At 45.8% G+C, this 16778-nt stretch overlaps 1 protein-coding gene across 8 annotated transcripts in view; it reads left to right on the top strand.

Annotated features, from left to right (window-relative positions):
* UNC13B (unc-13 homolog B) overlaps nucleotides 1-16778 on the top strand; it is a 402723-nt gene that overhangs the window by 342713 nt on the left and 43232 nt on the right. For all 8 annotated transcript variants that reach the window (XM_030566250.1, XM_030566251.1, XM_030566252.1 and 5 more), the window contains 5 exons: nucleotides 2132-2258; nucleotides 8637-8733; nucleotides 9518-9661; nucleotides 11241-11318; nucleotides 13914-13991. In XM_030566250.1, the coding sequence (XP_030422110.1) occupies nucleotides 2132-2258; nucleotides 8637-8733; nucleotides 9518-9661; nucleotides 11241-11318; nucleotides 13914-13991 (524 nt within the window). The remainder of the gene's footprint in view (nucleotides 1-2131; nucleotides 2259-8636; nucleotides 8734-9517; nucleotides 9662-11240; nucleotides 11319-13913; nucleotides 13992-16778) is intronic.

Raw genomic sequence — 16778 nt, forward strand, 5'->3', positions numbered from 1 at the left:
ATTTTATTGGCAGCCAGTATAAAGAATTCAGAGTGGGGGTAAAATTATCATAATTGCCCAATCCCAGGGACCTGGTGACCAGGGGCCTTCTGCAACAGTCCTGCTGGGAGGGAGGAAATTGCTGATTGAGCCCTGGGCAGATGAGGCTACAAGCAGTGCAGCAGAGAACAGTTCCTTTAGCCTCTGTGACCTGTGGCGCTGACTGTGCCTCCGCAGGATGGTGGAGATGCTACATCATGAGGCTTCCTTCCTGCACCAACAAGAACTATGTTTTCCTGATGATGAAGTGGCCCCAATGTTCTGAGCCAGCAGTGGCATCCTAGCCCTTCATCTCAGCTCTGCAGAGACTGAGCCAGCTGAGTCTGGGAGGCAAAAGATGCATGTGGCTGTAGTGATGAAAATGCCTAGCAGAGTCTCATAGACTCTAGGACTGGAAGGGACCTCGAGAGGTCATCGAGTCCAGTCCCCTGCCCTCACGGCAGGACCAAATACTGTCTAGACCATCCCTAATAGACATTTATCTAACCTACTCTTAAATAGCTCCAGAGATGGAGATTCCACAATCTCCCTAGGCAATTTATTCCAGTGTTTAACTACCCTGACAGTTAGGAACTTTTTCCTAATGTCCAACCTAAATCTCCCTTGCTGCAGTTTAAGCCCATTGCTTCTTGTTCTATCATTGGAGGCTAAGGTGAACAAGTTTTCTCCCTCCTCCTGATGACACCCTTTTAGATACCTGAAAACTGCTATCAGGTCCCCTCTCAGTCTTCTCTTTTCCAAACTAAACAAACACAATTCCTTCAGCCTTCCTTCATAGGTCATGTTCTCAAGACCTTTAATCATTCTTGCAGCTCTTCTCTGGACCCTCTCCAATTTCTCCACATCTTTCTTGAAATGCGGTGCCCACAACTGGACACAATACTCCAGTTGAGGCCTAACCAGCGCAGAGTAAAGTGGAAGAATGACTTCTCGGGTCTTGTTTACAACACACCTGTTAATGCATCCCAGAATCATCTTTGCTTTTTTTGCAACAGTATCACACTGTTCACTCATATTAAGCTTGTGGTCTACTATGACCCCTAGATCTCTTTCTGCCATACTCCTTCTTAGACAGTCTCTTCCCATTCTGTATGTGTGAAACTGATTGTTCTTTCCTAAGTGGAGCACTTTGCATTTATCTTTATTGAACTTCATCCTGTTTACCTCAGACCATTTCTCCAATTTGTCCAGATCATTTTGAATTTTGACCCTGTCCTCCAAAGCAGTTGCAATCCCTCCCAGTTTGGTATCGTCCGCAAACTTAATAAGTGTACTTTCTATGCCAACATCTAAATCGTTGATGAAGATATTGAACAGAACCGGTCCCAAAACAGACCCCTGCGGAACCCCACTTGTTATACCTTTCCAGCAGGATTGGGAGCCATTAACAACTACTCTCTGAGTACGGTTATCCAGCTAGTTGTGCACCCACCTTATAGTAGCCCCATCTAAATTGTACTTTCCTAGTTTACATATAAGAATATCATGCGAGACTGTATCAAATGCCTTACTAAAGTCTAGGTATATCACATCCACCGCTTCTCCCTTATCCCCAAGGCTCGTTCTCCCTTATCCAGAAAGATATAACATTGTAGAAATTCGCATCTCCTCCATACTAGCACAGCACTCACTAACAAATGAAGACCTAGAACTTAACTCTCTCTGCCATCCTCTCGGAGGCTGCAAGATAGTGTATTTGTTACCATCATTTTAATCTAGGAGAACACACATGCCATCTCTAGGAATCATATTATTTCTTTCTTAGGACGACAAAGTCCAGAGCATCTAATGTGAAAAGGAGGACAGGCCATAAGAAACCATTCTCCTCTTATTGTTATGACAACCAGAAATTCTTCTGTTTTTGAAGTGTTGGAGCTGTGAAAAATTACTTCAAAACTCAACCTGCTGAACTGCAAAGAACCCCCAAATGCTATAGAAATCCTAATTGCTGAAATTTCATGGCATTATAGGTACACATCACACACCAAAACCTTAGCACAGTGCAGATGTGTTGTACACAACCCTGCTGAGACCAGTGCGGCTGCAATAATGCCAATTTAACATACCTGACTGCTTGTTTTCTTCTCCACAGACCATGAGAAGCACAGACTGTGTAAAAGTGCAGACTACATGAATTTGCACTTCAAAGTGAAATGGCTGTACAATGAGTATGTCCGCGAGCTGCCTGCCTTCAAGGGGAAAGTGCCCGACTATCCAGCGTAAGTCAGTTGTATTCTCTGTCATAAATTCCATGTCTTGCCCCATCTCACGCCTTCCTCAAGGTGATCCTTCTGCTTTCCATTAGTCTACCTCGTTACTTTCCATCCTTTGCCCCCTCTGCACTTCTTTCTGACCATACTGAAAGCATACTAGCCTCCTCTCAGCTATTCCTCCTCCTTACATATGTGATTGTTTCATCTCATTGTACAGTATGTCTCAGCTCAGTGTCAGGAGCCAAAATATTTTGCAGATGGTTGGCCCTTGGGACCTAGGTTTGATTTGGGGGCATTTCTATGGCATGCTTACGATACATGGTTTGGTTACATTGGGCCGGGCCTTGTAATTTTAACTCTGTAATCAATGATTAAACAGCAAATGCTCTGGCTTATCAAACCTAGGCTTCCAAGCACTGTCCGAGTGGCCACCCAAAATTCCTGCTAGAAGCTGGAGCTTCTATTAGCAGCTGCCTTTTTTTTTTTTAAATAGGCACCTTCCTTAGTAAAGCAGGGCAGGTGTCTTTAGATCAAGTAATGACACCTTCCCTGACCAAGGAGCTCACTTAGGTCCTCGCCTCCCCGGAGCTCTTCTGTCCTCCTTTCTGTACTGATGCCGTTTCTCTTTAGTCGAGGTCGCAAAGGGTCTGACTTGAGTGATTTGTTTCCTGGGATTGATTTACTGGGTGAGCAAGCCCATCCAGCTGATATAAATCTGTCCTGCAAAGGGCAGAGCTGGTTCAGTGCGGGCTCACCTTGGGAGAATCCCATGAGTTTCAGCATGAACTACTGCATTAAACATGGGGCAAAGCAGATACCCCTGATATAGACCATATGATCCAGGCTATGTAACCTATGGCACATGTGCTGAAGGCGGCACGCAAGCTGATTTTCAGTGGCACTCACACTGCCCGGGTCCTGGCCACCGCTCCAGGGCCTCTGCATTTTAATTTAATTTTAAATGTAGTTTCTTAAATGTTTTAAAAACCTTATGTACTTTACATACAACAATAGTTTAGTTATATATTATAGACTTACAGAACGAGACCTTCTAAAAACATTAAAATGTATTACCGGCACGCAAAAACTTAAATTAGAGTGAATAAATGAAGACTCGGCACAACGCTGCTGAAAGGTTGCTGACCCCTGGTCTATATCCAGGGAGGCCAGTGAGGATCACAGTTATACAGTCTGTCTGTCCTGCCCTTTAATAGCTGTAGTTGCTGGTGACTACAGGTACCAGATTGCAATAATCAACCTTGTCCCAAGCAGCCTGGCCTGTTGCTGGGGCTTGTAGCCTCTGTGGGCAACACCAAGGAATTAAAAATGAGGGCATGTCCCATCGAAGTTATAAAGTTAGGCATGGCCCTTGGGCTCCTAACAAGCTGTCAGTGCAGCCCTCGGGTGAACACAATTCTAACATGCCTGATCTACAGGGCATCACTCAAATTTGGATCACTCAAACCTGATATAATAACCAGTCTGCACAGTGGGCTTTGGGAACAGATCAGCAGAGCAGTGAGAGGCTGCGTGGTCCTGTGGACAGGAGACTGGCCTGGTTTCCTTTCTTGGCTCTGCCTTTGAGTCAGCGAGCTTTGGGCTGGTCACCTGATTTCTCTGTACCGTATCTTAGTTTACAGATCAGTAAATAAGGATAATAATGCTTAGCTATTTTCCTAAGGAGCTCTGCAATCTATGGGCAAAAAATGTGACCCGGGTGTCACTAAGCAGTAGTATTCAGAACCTGTTGGCTCTGTCTACGCAGTATCTCTCTATAGAGCTCCTGGTACTGTGGTGTACTGTGCAGTCTCCAGCATCCTCTGCTGATGATCAGTGCTAATATCTAACACTAAACATGTAACCAAACACATCTAATGAGTATTTCAACCATGTCCTTTAGCTGTCTGTGCTCCCATACCCACCACTTCAAAAATACCACTGGGGCTAATCATAGCAATGTGTTAGTTTCTTCAGACAGCGGCATGATTGCTATTTTATAAAATGCAACTTCATTAAATACAGAAGATACTTAACATTTTCTGCTTCAGATTCAAACCTAGTAAACTCTTTTTGAGACCAATCAAAATACAACCATCCAGAGAGCCGACTCATACGCCTCAGAATGGACAGGAGACAGAGCTCAGACCCGTTTGCCTTATCCCGTACCTGGCAGTGGGGGAGAGAATGCTTCCGAGTGACCCATTCCTGATGGCCTTGAAAATAAAGTCAAGGTTTCCAGGTGCTGACTGTTAAATCTGTCACTCCCTCTGCTTTCAACAACCCCGGGTAGGAACACAGCCGGCAGTCGAACATTAGAGCTTCGTCTTGTCCGTTTCAGAAGTCAGCAGAAATATGGAAGATGTTAATTCCCAAAAGCATGAACTTCTTATTCTTTGTCCTTTCAAAGTGCTTAAGATAGCATGTTTTTTTTTCTAAATTATACACATCAAGTAGTGTGATTGTACCAGAGACTCTGGACATAGAAGGCATTTCTGCCTTTGATATCGTGACTTACAGTGCACCTGTTTGGCCCAATCTTGAAAACCCAGTCTCTGTTTTCGCCCCTGTAACTTGCATGCTCAGTTGAAAACACTGTTTCGATGGCGCAGTACCTGATTTATAGAGGCAGCCAGGTACCTAGTACCTTCATTTTGTCTGCAATGTTCTGGCCAGAGAAGCAGAGGCCAGGTTCAGGCCAGGCTGAAAGTGCAGCCTTTTGCCTCACATTAGATCTGTAACACACGACAATAGGAAATTGTCACTGCTCCCATTCATGATATAGCAGAGCGCACTACACTGAAGGGTTTATTCCAAACCAAAACTATCAAGAGAGCTGTAAAGACGACATAGTCAAGCCCTCAAAAGTCAGGGTGTGCTGCCTCCTGCATATTCATTAGGTCAGTGTGTACTGGCATGTTACCAGGCCATCATTTCCACAGGACCTCTGTGTCATTTGCTGTGTGAGTTCATAGATTCTAAGGCCAGAAGGGACCATTATGATCATCTGGTCTGACCTGTAGAGCACAGGCTAGAGTGTTAGTGCGAATAAGTTACAAAGGTGTGGCACTTACTTTTTCGATCACTTATTAAAACAGGCAGGAAGAGGAAGGCAATTGCTCTCTATCAAACAACATTTAAAAATGTGTCTATGAAATTAATTTTTAAAATAATTTTATCGTTGAATACGCTTATTTTGAAACACATTCACTAGGATAAATGATTGGTCTATCCTTGCTGTTCAGTGAGTGTGCCCCTTTCTCATTCACCACACACTCCCAGCCTCAGCTCTGAGAGCCAAACTTTGCAAAGTAAATTTAGACTAAGGAACAGCTCTGGATTTACACTGCAGTTGGAAGCAGACTGAGTCTGGGAACCTGTGCAGACAATAGTCCCTTGTCTATGATCATGTTGTTAAATATGGCATCACAACACTGAGTGACAAGGGGACAGAGGTAAGATTGCACTTTTAACTAAAACTACAACATTTCCTGACTTGAGTGTGTACTTTGCAACCTTAATGTTCTCTTAGCATAGTTCTCTCTGTGGAGTTTCAGAAGGAGGGGGGTCTTAAAAGAACCTCCCTCCCCAAAATTATCTTCCCTTTTTGCCAGGCAGTCTGGCTAGACAGCAAAACACTTAAATGACTGTGAATTTGTGAGCCATTGTGCTGGAAGTATTCTGAATCCCATCTATGGCTAATGGCTTTGTGTTCTCACCACCGCATGTGGCACACTTTCTGTAGTGTCCCTACCTCCTCCTGTGAGTGTGCAGTGAATGTCAAAGGTGCAGTAAGCAATGGCTGGTAGGGGATAACCAGTAGGCAGTTCTGCCTCATTCTGTGCCATAAGCAGCAATTAGTAAGTAGCAAACAGCCTGTGTCATTCATTGAGCTGTAACTTTCTGGGGCAGTAAGCAATACAATGCAGCATGCAGCTTGGCACTCAGGAGCTCTGCAGGGGATGGGAGACTTCATAGAATCATAGATTATTAGGGTTGGAAGGGACCTCAAGAAATCATCTAGTCCAACCCCCTGCTCAAAGCAGGACCAACCCCCAAATGGCCCCCTCTGGGATTGAGCTCATAACCCTGGGTTTAGCAGGCCAATGCTCAAACCACTGAGCTATCTCTCCCCCAACCTCTGTTGAGTGACCATAGCTGCTCTCTTATAAACTACCTCTGTTTCCTTAGCACCTGAGCGCTCTTGTTTTAAAACAAGAGCCATGGCTTAACAAGCAAACAAAGCGTTCCAATCAAGAGAGTCCTGCACCCCAAAACCTCACAACTGCCAGGTCCAAAGCAATTTAACTGGAACATGGAAAGACCTTGTCTCTGTGAGGGAAATGTTCCCGTCACTGCTGCCGTAGATCAGCATGGCTGACAGCTGTGGTGGTTAGTGCTGGTGCAGGCAGGCTGCTGCTGGCATTTAGCACTGTGTCACTTACAATTTCCAATATTACCATGGGTGTGCTGTATATGCCAAGGTGTTAGGAGTATTTAAGGCTACCCAGCATGCTCTGAGATTGTGCTCTCTCTGTCTGTCTCGCTCTCGTGTCTCTCACGTTATTTCACATTCTTTGCTAATTCAAGCAGCCCATAATTAGCACCATTTGAATGAGCTCCATGGCCTGCTCAGAGAAGGTTGTACTCTATTGTGAAGCTCCTATAATACACCTTTTATGGAGTGAATTCACACACAGGCCCTTTTTTCCCTTGCTTGTGAATGCTGTTTGGTAATACATGAAAGTGAGATTTGCTGCACTTAAATACTTACATATAGAAGAGCTATGTAATGAGCTCCAGAGAGATGTTTAACTCCGATGAAACCTGAAATGCTATGCTGCTTCTTAAACACCACTGAAAACCTCCCCTCTGTATTGTCCTGATGCTTTCAAACAGCAAGAGAATGGGGTCTGGCTAGCTCAAGGGATTGCTGACGGGATACAGATCCTTTTTCCTCCTGTTTTCTGGTTCAGATCCAGCACATCAGTACTGGCAGCTGTCTGGTGCAGTGAATTAAGAGACTAGTCCAGTTCCAAGGGGATAAATGTCCATATTGTAAAGCTATCTTCATGGCACACAAGGGCACCCGTTTTTTACAGGCTCAGTCTCCAGAACCCTTTCCATCCTGCTATGCTATCCTCTCCCCTCTCCAGGATAGGAGGTGGGAGAGCATGGGGGAAGCTTATTCTCCTTTGCCTGTGTTCTACCTGTTCTTGGAATTCATAGAACTCCACTCTAGGGTGGGTCATCTGGACCCTTTCATATGCACTAAAGTCACTTGAACTCTCACAAGAGATAAGTCACCATGGCACTGCTGATTCTGCATGGGCTGGTGTCTCCTATGGGGATAGTATAGTGCCACCAATCTGTCGTTAAGCGTTCTCCCAGGCTGTTACTGAATTAGCATGCCAAAGAGTCACAGACTGGATCCAACTTGGAGAGCAGTTGTTCCTTTGGGGGAGAGGATGCCAGGCTACCCTAGGAAGGGTATGGGCAGCGGAGAGCAGCATTGGGGTGGAGAAAACTGCCTCATCTGGGGTCTCCCTCCCCCAACTTCCAAAATATGTCCTGCCCCTGGAGCCAAAATGGCAGGAAGCCCAGGGAAGCCACTTCCTTCTCTCTTTCCTTATGCAAATGCCCCTAGTGCAGATCCCACAGCGAGAGCTGCAAGTTCACACAGCAGACTTCTCTTCCCATACCTTTATCTGTTAACTTGTCCCTGGGAGCAAGTGTGGTTAAATTCCTCAGAGCCACTGGTAAAAGCCAGTGAGCACATGACTCTTGGAGGGGTGGGGAGAGAGGGCTAGTAACACAGACAGGAAAAGAGAAAAATGAATAAAAGCATTGAAAGCAAACCAGAGCCAAGCTATTGAAGAGGGAGAGAGCACGAGCAGAGGTGGAACAGTGCAGGGGAGAATGAATCATGTGGGTAAAATGGTAGCAACTGTGCTGAAGCACGTGGTTATGAGGGGCCCCATCTGACAATCCAGTATGCGGGGGTCAGGCAAAATTGTGGCCTGTTGTTTCTGCCCAGGAAGCAGTGTGGGCACACATGTAAGTACACCTGTGTGTGCAGGTGCTGCTGTCTTTCAGATCCTCCCTGGGGAAAGCCAGCTCGGCACCCAGGCAGATGATAATCAGCTTTCAGCCTGGCTTGCTGGAGGGTCAGCTGCTGTCTGGCAATAAATGGAACCAATAAAGCTGGGGAGAGGAAAGTCAGGATTTTTGCTTTATTGAAGGCATTTGAATCACTGAAAGACTCATCAAGTGCTGAGAGGTGGGAATGGCACAAGGTTAGTAGTTGTGAGTAGGCCCCCCCGAGGAAGTGGCTGCTGCTGCTGTGTTTCACACTGTAACTTGCTCTCCTTCCTCTCCCTGTGGCAGATGGTTTGAGCAGTTTGTGATGCAGTGGCTGGATGAGAATGAAGATGTTTCCCTGGAATTCCTGCACGGAGCCCTGGAGAGAGATAAGAAAGATGGGGTATGTAGCTGTATTACTGTGCTCAGGAACCAAATATTGTCACAGCAAATTCAGAAGCCTGAATGCGGACACAGCCATTTTAACTCACTGAACAAATGGGAATCTCCTTTATCTTGAAACTTTGTCCCCAGGTCCTCATGACCCATTTTAACCTAATAGGGAGAGCCGAGCAATTCATTTACATACGCCGCTGCTGCTAATCTGTGTCAGCAAGAGGCTTGGCATTCTCCCACGTCCCCACGCCTGGCCTGTGAGATAAGTCATTGAAATACATGAAAATAGGTATGTGTCTAATCGTGACAGTGAAAGTGACCTTAATCCATCTATTCTGTGACCTCACCGAGTGCTCCCAGAAGGCTCTGCTGTGATGTGCATAGCCTGTTTGAATTTGGATGAGAGCCCTCATTTATAGTTCTCCATTTGAAAAAAAATCTCTGTGCAGTTTCTTTTCCATGTTGCTCGTTAAATGAACAGGCAAATGATGCATTTCATGAAAGGTCTCAGCAATGTATTTGCCATTCCCGGGTGCTGAATCATGTCCCTTCCTGGTCTAGACTGCAATTGTCCAAGGGAGAGAGGTCCTTAGAGCCCATAGAAAATTAGGTGCCAAACTTCTTTGGGTCCCTTTGAAAACTTCTTCCTTAATTCTGGGGTGAACGTGTTCTACTTTGCAGCTGCCCAGTGCCCACGCAGTAGAGAAAGGACAGATACCTGGAAAATACCAGCTGCCTCTCCCAGATCAGTTCAGGACATTCAGAAATTACCGTATGTGGTTTTTGTTTAGTTCCAGCAAACATCTGAGCATGCTCTATTCTCCTGCTCGGTGGTGGATGTCTTCACACAGCTCAATCAGAGCTTTGAGATCATTAAGAAACTGGAGTGTCCGGACCCTGAGATTGTTGCTCACTATATGAGGAGGTTTGCTAAGGTAACAGCACTAGCATTTAGCTCTTCATCTGCCTTCAGTTTTATGGAGAACTTTAAAGTCCTTTTAGGGCTTCTTATTGTTGGTTTTATCAGTGTTTATCGGTTAAAAACACCCCCTGTACAAAAAATAAAATAAAATAAAAATTTAGAAAGCCTTGGATTTCTCCAGTAAACACGGGAAATGGTTAAATGTATCTAAGGGCCTGTCTGTATGGAGCAATCACACACACCACAGCAGGGCCGCTGGGGGGGGAGGTGGAGGGGCAAATGGGGCAATTTGCTCTGGGCCCACAGGGGCCCCCGGCCCCGCCTCTGCCTTTCCCCATCCCCTGGCACCTCAGCGCACCGCGTCAGGAGCGGTCCTGGACAGCGCTGCAGCAGCGGGACCTGAGCTCCTCCCACTGAGTCAGAGCTGTGGGTAAGGGGGGGCCTGCGAGCTCCGGTCCTGCCAGAGCCAGGCCACTGCAGCACTGTCCAGGAGCCGGGGCAGCTCCTGGACGCGGCGCACTGAGGCTCCGAGAGAGGGCAGAGGCGGCGGTAACCCTGGACAGCGCTGCTGGGGGCGGTCAGGGGATGGGGAATGGGGGGTTGGATCATGGGCGTTCTGGGGGTCTGTTGGGGGGGGGGGGATAGGGATCCAGGCAGTCAGGGGATGGGGAGGTTGGTTGGGGGATGAGGGGACAAGGAGCAGGATGGGTTGGGGATTCTGAGGGGGGCAGTTGGGGGGCAGGAACTGGGTGTGTGTCAGATAGGGGGCAGGGCCAGGCTGTTTGGGGAGACATAGCCTTCCCTGCCCTGAAGCTCATTCAGCAGTTTGAGGCTTGCAGACAGCTATTTAACACACAGAGCCAAGCTGTTATCTTTTCCCTTAGGGCTACCATTCCTTTCACTTCTCAAATGCCAAATTATAGTCTACATTTAATTTCTGTGCCATAGGGAGAGTCATGTTGGGGGTCGGGGGGTAGCATCATTTAAAATTAGCCACTTTAGGTTAATAGTGATAGAGCCAAGAGAGCCAAGGGGGAGGGATCACATGAGAAGAGGGGGGCAAGTGGGGCAATTTGCCCCATGGCTGCAGGGGCCCCCACGAGAATATAGTATTCTATAGTATTGCAACTTTTTTTTATTGAAGGAGCCTCCAAAATTGCTTTGCCCAGGCCCCCTGAATCCTCTGGGCAGCCCTGCACCACAGAGGTGTGATTTAATTGGTTTGTGTAGACCTTGCTACTGTGCACTAAAGGTTTCCTAGTCCTCTTTAACATGGTGCTGTTTGAAACAGGACTACATTAAAGTGCAGTGAGGAGCATTACAAAGAGATTATTCATTAGAGGTTATGCAAAGAGAGAGCCCTTAAAAAGCTTGATTTTCAGACATCTGCGTAAAACTTAAAAATTGCTTAAAAAAAAAATAGCCGCCCAAAAATGAAATGAATGAACCCTGAAGAACAGAAGCTAAGTGCTTTGGCAAATCCTGTCTACTCTAAGTTATTGGTTTGATTTTATTTTTGTGTTCTCTTGCAATCATCCTGCCTTTCTCCGTGGAAGAGGAGAGTATAACATTGTTCGTTGTTGTCTTTGCAGACAATTGGGAAAGTGCTGATGCAGTACGCTGACATTCTCTCCAAGTGTTTCCAGTCCTACTGCTCCAAGGAGAAACTAGTGAGTAACATTTGATTTCTCCCTCGCCCCCTTTAGAAATCCAGGCATCATTGAACTGTTCTGCAATAGCTTTAAAATAGCAGGTAAAGGAGTCCTCGTACTGCATCTGGGAAGCCATAAACCTCGTCATTGCGCTCATGTCATCAAGCCCCAGCTGTTTTATGGAGTTAACTGTGATTTGCTCACTTATAAAATAAAATTGGGCACTTGGTGTGTGTCAGTCCCACCACACCTGTGTCAGAAGGTTTTGCTGTGCATTAAGGAAGTGGAAATAAATGTTCCAGACGCATGCACCTTGCAGGCTCTGCTGTGATCCCCTCCCTCCCCAGGCTGCAGCTGCACATGGAATTGTAAAGAGCAGAGATGGACTCTTCCTGTCTGGCTCATGCTTGCCCGGTGTGCTTGGCCACATGCTAAGGTGATGGCCAAGGTAGACTTGGCCTGGCTTGCTGGGGCTTGGACTTTTCTCCCCATCTTTTCATTCTGAACCTGGGGAACTGCTTATGGCAGCTGCTGTCACCTTTTTCGAGGGCCTTTTGGAGTGAGGCATCAAATCTAGTGTCTAAATCTTGTTTTATGGCTATAAAAAGAAATGGGCGTGGGGCACTCTTTGTAGATCTTCAAACCATCTTTGTCTCCCAGTTGGTTTTCACAAACACTTCCCAGTTTAGTATCCCCTGCTTCTAACCTACTTGTTGTTCAGCCCCGTTTATAGGTCATTAATGGTGGTGGTAAATAAAACTGTGTCTGAAATCTGGGTGCTTGTCGCATGCTGTTCTTGACGCTCTTCTTTAATGAAGCCAGGGGAATGCTCTAGCCTCCTCTTAGCAAATGGGTTTTCTCCCTTTGTACTCACCTAATTCAAACTCTGTCCTTAACATTGGCGGGACATGGCACCAGAGAAGTCAGACTCAGATCACAGTGGAGTGATTGTTAGGTGTCGCTCCGGGCTATTAGTTGGTGTATTTTTTTCTGTGTGGTTCAATAGGTAATGCGGCTGCGGCTGCCCCAAGAGAGTGGAAGAAAAAGATTAATGTTGTTCACTCCGTTTTCATGTGTTTACCAAGGCTTTCTCCCCTTTCTGCTCCAAGTGCTAATTGTTTATACGGTTTCATTCTTTCTACCCATAATTATTTTCTTCAAAAGAAATAATTTCCCACTCTTTTCTAAAAGTAAAGACAACAGCATGCAAATGGAGTCCACCTGTGGTGTTCACAAATCGTTCAAATCTTCTGTAGTGTCTGAACAGTGATCTGTGCTATACCCAACCCGATAGCCTGCCAGGGATACAGATAGAATTGGCATCCATCCATGTTTGGGGAAACTTAACATTTCATTCCCAAAGTTTTCTTTTGCTAATGGCACGCACAAACAGCAGTGAATTACCCCAAAGAGACTGAAGCCAAAATAGTACACATCTGATCCGTGCTAGTGTGGTGGAAATCTTAGCTTAATCTCTGGAAGGAAATGCCCATTGCGCGCCCCAGCATGTAGACATAACCATGAATGACAACAGGCGGGGCTGGGACACTGTCGTCCCCCAGTTCTGCTCAAGAGGGATGGTCCAAACAGGACAAGCCATTACACTTCTGTGACCTAGAATTCAGTGAGGCTGCCAGATGCTCTTTTTCTTCAAGGCCCAAGTCAGTGACCTTCCTTACTTCATATAGATCAGGCATATATATGGCCTATATATGGACAATTGAGAAGCACCCTTAGAAAACCCCTTAATTGGTAGAAGTAGGGTTTGGCAAAATCTAATCCCCTATATAGAATAGCTTCCATTCAACTGGAAGTCTGGCACTCTCATCAGGAGTGTTACTGGAGCAGAGGATCATCATTCATGGGTGTTTGACTGTTTGATTCAGTGGGGAGCTGTTGCCTTGTAGGTGGGTAGATTTGCTCATATGTCAGGGTACTTAGAACAGAAGATTCATCTCGTCCCCTTAGGATTAATGCCACTTCACCATGGTCTGGTAGTTTTCTACGTCAGATATCTGCCTCTATGCTACAAATCCTCCAAACTGCTACTGGATGCAATTGTCAATTCAGTGGCTCCACGGGTAGTGTGCTCAGAGGAGAGATTCTGAATGAAGCAGCCTGAGATATATCAGTGCATCCCTTCTCCCTTCAGCCCTAGCTGAGTCCCACCTTAGAGATGTTTGGGGTCTGCTACATAGTCCCTTAATTGCAAACGGGGAGATTGAGCAGATACATTTTCCCCCCTCACTGCTGCGTGAATTTCTGGGAGCGGCTACCTCGGTGTGCAGCACCTCCCCGTAGGTTCTGTATGCAGTTCAGATCTGCACAGGTCGGAGTTGAGAGGGTGATGTGAGAATGGACTCTTGCAGGAGGGCAGCTGCCGGCTGTCTCCTGGAGCAACCCCTTAACCACTGATTGGCATGTCTGCAAGCAGCTGCCCCCTTTCCCGGTTGGAGAGAGGGACTTTCCTCCTCAGCTTTGTTAGTACTGAAATCTGCCCTTCCTCTTCATTTACATGCTGGGGGAAACTCTAGCCCTGGCTGTGCCAGTGAAAGAACAAACAATACTGTTGTCACCCAAATCATTAACAAGACTTTGCCTTGCTTCCTTCAGCCCTGCATCCTGATGAACAACATTCAGCAGCTGAGAGTGCAGCTCGAGAAGATGTTTGAGGCCATGGGTGCTAAGGAGGTATGAGCACTAAAACTGGCTACTTATGTGCAGAATGACTGGTTTACCTAGAAACTCTGGTAAAGATTAGGTCCCCATTGCTCTAGGGGCCGGGCTGTCGGAGTGAAAGGACATTCCTTGCCCCAAAAATCTTTCAGTCTAATTGAACACAACAGCAGGTTTTTCAAACAACAGACAGGAGCAGGGGAGGGAGGACAAGGGAAGAAGTAATAAGACAGTAATAAGAACATACATGAATGTGGGCTGGACAGGGGCACAACAAGATGTTTTCAAGTCTGTTTTTTAAATATGATAAGAATGTCAACAAACTCTCCCCATTATGGGCATAAGTAATTTTGTGCAGTGTGTAAATGAAGGGCAGAAACTTGGTTGGGAGTAAATGACCTACATTTAATCTATTCTAAACACACACAGGCTGTGTAATGGCTCATTTCTTGGATCCCTAAGAAAGGGTTTGCGAAGGTAGATTTATTGCCGTGTTCCTGTGAATGTTTTGTTCAGAGGGTAGCAAGTTTCAAAGACATGAAAGAATTTTGTTTCAGTTGCTGTTGGTGAAGAGAGGATGCGCAGCTATAATGTATATCTTTTTTCCTCTCTTTTCATTGCTTTTCAAGACCCAGGATGATGAAGAAAAGGACACTGCTCATGTTAGGAAAAAGTCTTTTTCAGAGCCTCGGGGCATTTTCTTTAGCTGTGATGTGCTAGATCCTGCATTGTCGTTTGCACGCCAAGAGGCTAGTTCAGGGGTGGCAGCTTAGCTTTTTGACTCTGCACTGTTGTTTCCAAGTCTCTCTAGTGCTCAGTGGCATAATTCTAAGAAGTGACAAAGGCTTGTTTTTAAGTTTAAAAAAAAAAATAAAAACCTGCTAAATGTTTCACTGGCTAATGCAAGGGTGACAGCAAAGAGGTTTTCTTCCCAGTGGAGTTCAGTTCTCCTGAAACACAATGTCCCAGCAACCTCGACTTGTGTTGCACAGGGTGCACCGAGCCTTGACATTACATCAATCATGGCCCCAAAGGGCCAGTTTTCCAGAACAATTGCTCCCATGATTAAACGTATGTGACTGATTTTATGAAGGCATCACTCGCATATACGGGGGTCACCATTAGGAAATCAGCATTTGCCAAGTTACCCACAGTGCTATCTGATAGCCATGGTATTTCCTTATACTTACAATGGGGAATAACCTAGTATCTCAAACGCCTGGTGGTAAACTGTATTGAATGACAATCTAAACAACATCGCTTGGCCTGGGTAAGATCACCCTCCGGAAAGGGCACATCTTTCAGCACAGAGTCTCAACAATGCCTATCCCAGCGCTTCCCTAGTGAGTTGAGAAATCACAGGGGGGTTTCAGCTTGGACCACAGGTTCACAGGAGAGACCTGTGGCCAGCACTGAGGGGGTGCAAACCTCTGTATTTTCACACTCCTGCCTAATGCTGCGTGATGACTCAGCACTTCATGAGCAATGAAATAACAAGAGCATGTTGAACTGTTTGGTGTAAGGTACAGTACAGTGTGTGTAATGTACTGGAGTGTTTAGGGTACATATGTTCTGCACGCTGTCTGTGGTACGCTAACGCTCCACCTCTGTCCAGACAGTCGGTGCTCAGGGTGCTTAGACTCTAGCTGGAGCAGGAATGCAGTTCTCAGCTGTGCTATCACACAGCAATCATCCGAAACAAAAGTACATTTATACAAAAACTCATGCATCTGCCAGGACCTTTGTGAGCTCCCTCTGCTGCCCAGCTTGTCCCTTGCAGCATCCTCCATTGAAAGCCTCCTCCTGTAGTGACATGAAAATGGCTGAGAAGCTGCAGGCTCTTCAGCGGTCTGCCTGCACTGTGGGGTTATACAAGGAGGAGGAGATATTCTGGGAGCTCTGGTTCAAACCCTGTGACTCACACTTGGGAACTAGCAAACTTGGGGAGCGAGAGAATGCAAATGACATGTTGAGCAACTGGAATATTGTTTGCTCAATATATTAGAAAGTTTTCTTGGGAGTGAAACTCCTTGCTACCTGCTGTTTGTTCCCCTCATCCGCCTGCCACTGCTCACCAGAAATGCTTCATTTAACTTGTGCCAAGTACCTGAAAGAGCTGACCTCCGCAGGGTTTTCCTCTTGGTATGCGTTTAGTGCTTTGCTGCATAGATTAAAACCCTGCCAGATCCTTGGTTCCGCTAGCCCAGACTGCCTTGTTCTAGTTTTAGTGGCTACTCTGATAGCGATTAGTCCTGGCCAGTGAATATCAGTTAGTGAGATGATGACTCTGAAAATAGAGCTAATTATGTGTTCTGGAAATCCCTCATCTTGTGCAAAGTTTTTGTCTTCTCCTTCAAGAAGGACAATTACTTGGTGTTTACAAGAGATGCATACAGCATCCATACTTCATACAGTGGTTGGCACTAAAATATAGCAGTGAGGGCAATGTTTACATAGAAAACAATGAGAGGAGGTATTTCTCTGTAAAGAATAAGAAAATGTCATGGTGAGGTCACATCAGTGCTCTAAGTAAATGGGTTTTTTTTGTGTTACCCAATGTACTGTGGCTAAATGGAAGCACCTTGACAGTTTTCCTGTAATCTATACTAATAAATTAAGAGTTGCAGGTAGACAAATCATGTATATTAGGAGTTGCAGATTGACAAATCATAGAAATTAGGAGTTGGAGGTGGTGAGAGAGATTAAATGAATTTACGAAAGCATGCACTTTGATTACTTCAGCTGCATTCTGTTCACCTAATCCATCTACACCTGAAGTACTTCTATTATTATAAAGCTCCA

This window comes from Gopherus evgoodei, chromosome 6 (genome assembly GCF_007399415.2).
Source record: "Gopherus evgoodei ecotype Sinaloan lineage chromosome 6, rGopEvg1_v1.p, whole genome shotgun sequence".
Taxonomy (NCBI): domain Eukaryota; kingdom Metazoa; phylum Chordata; order Testudines; family Testudinidae; genus Gopherus; species Gopherus evgoodei.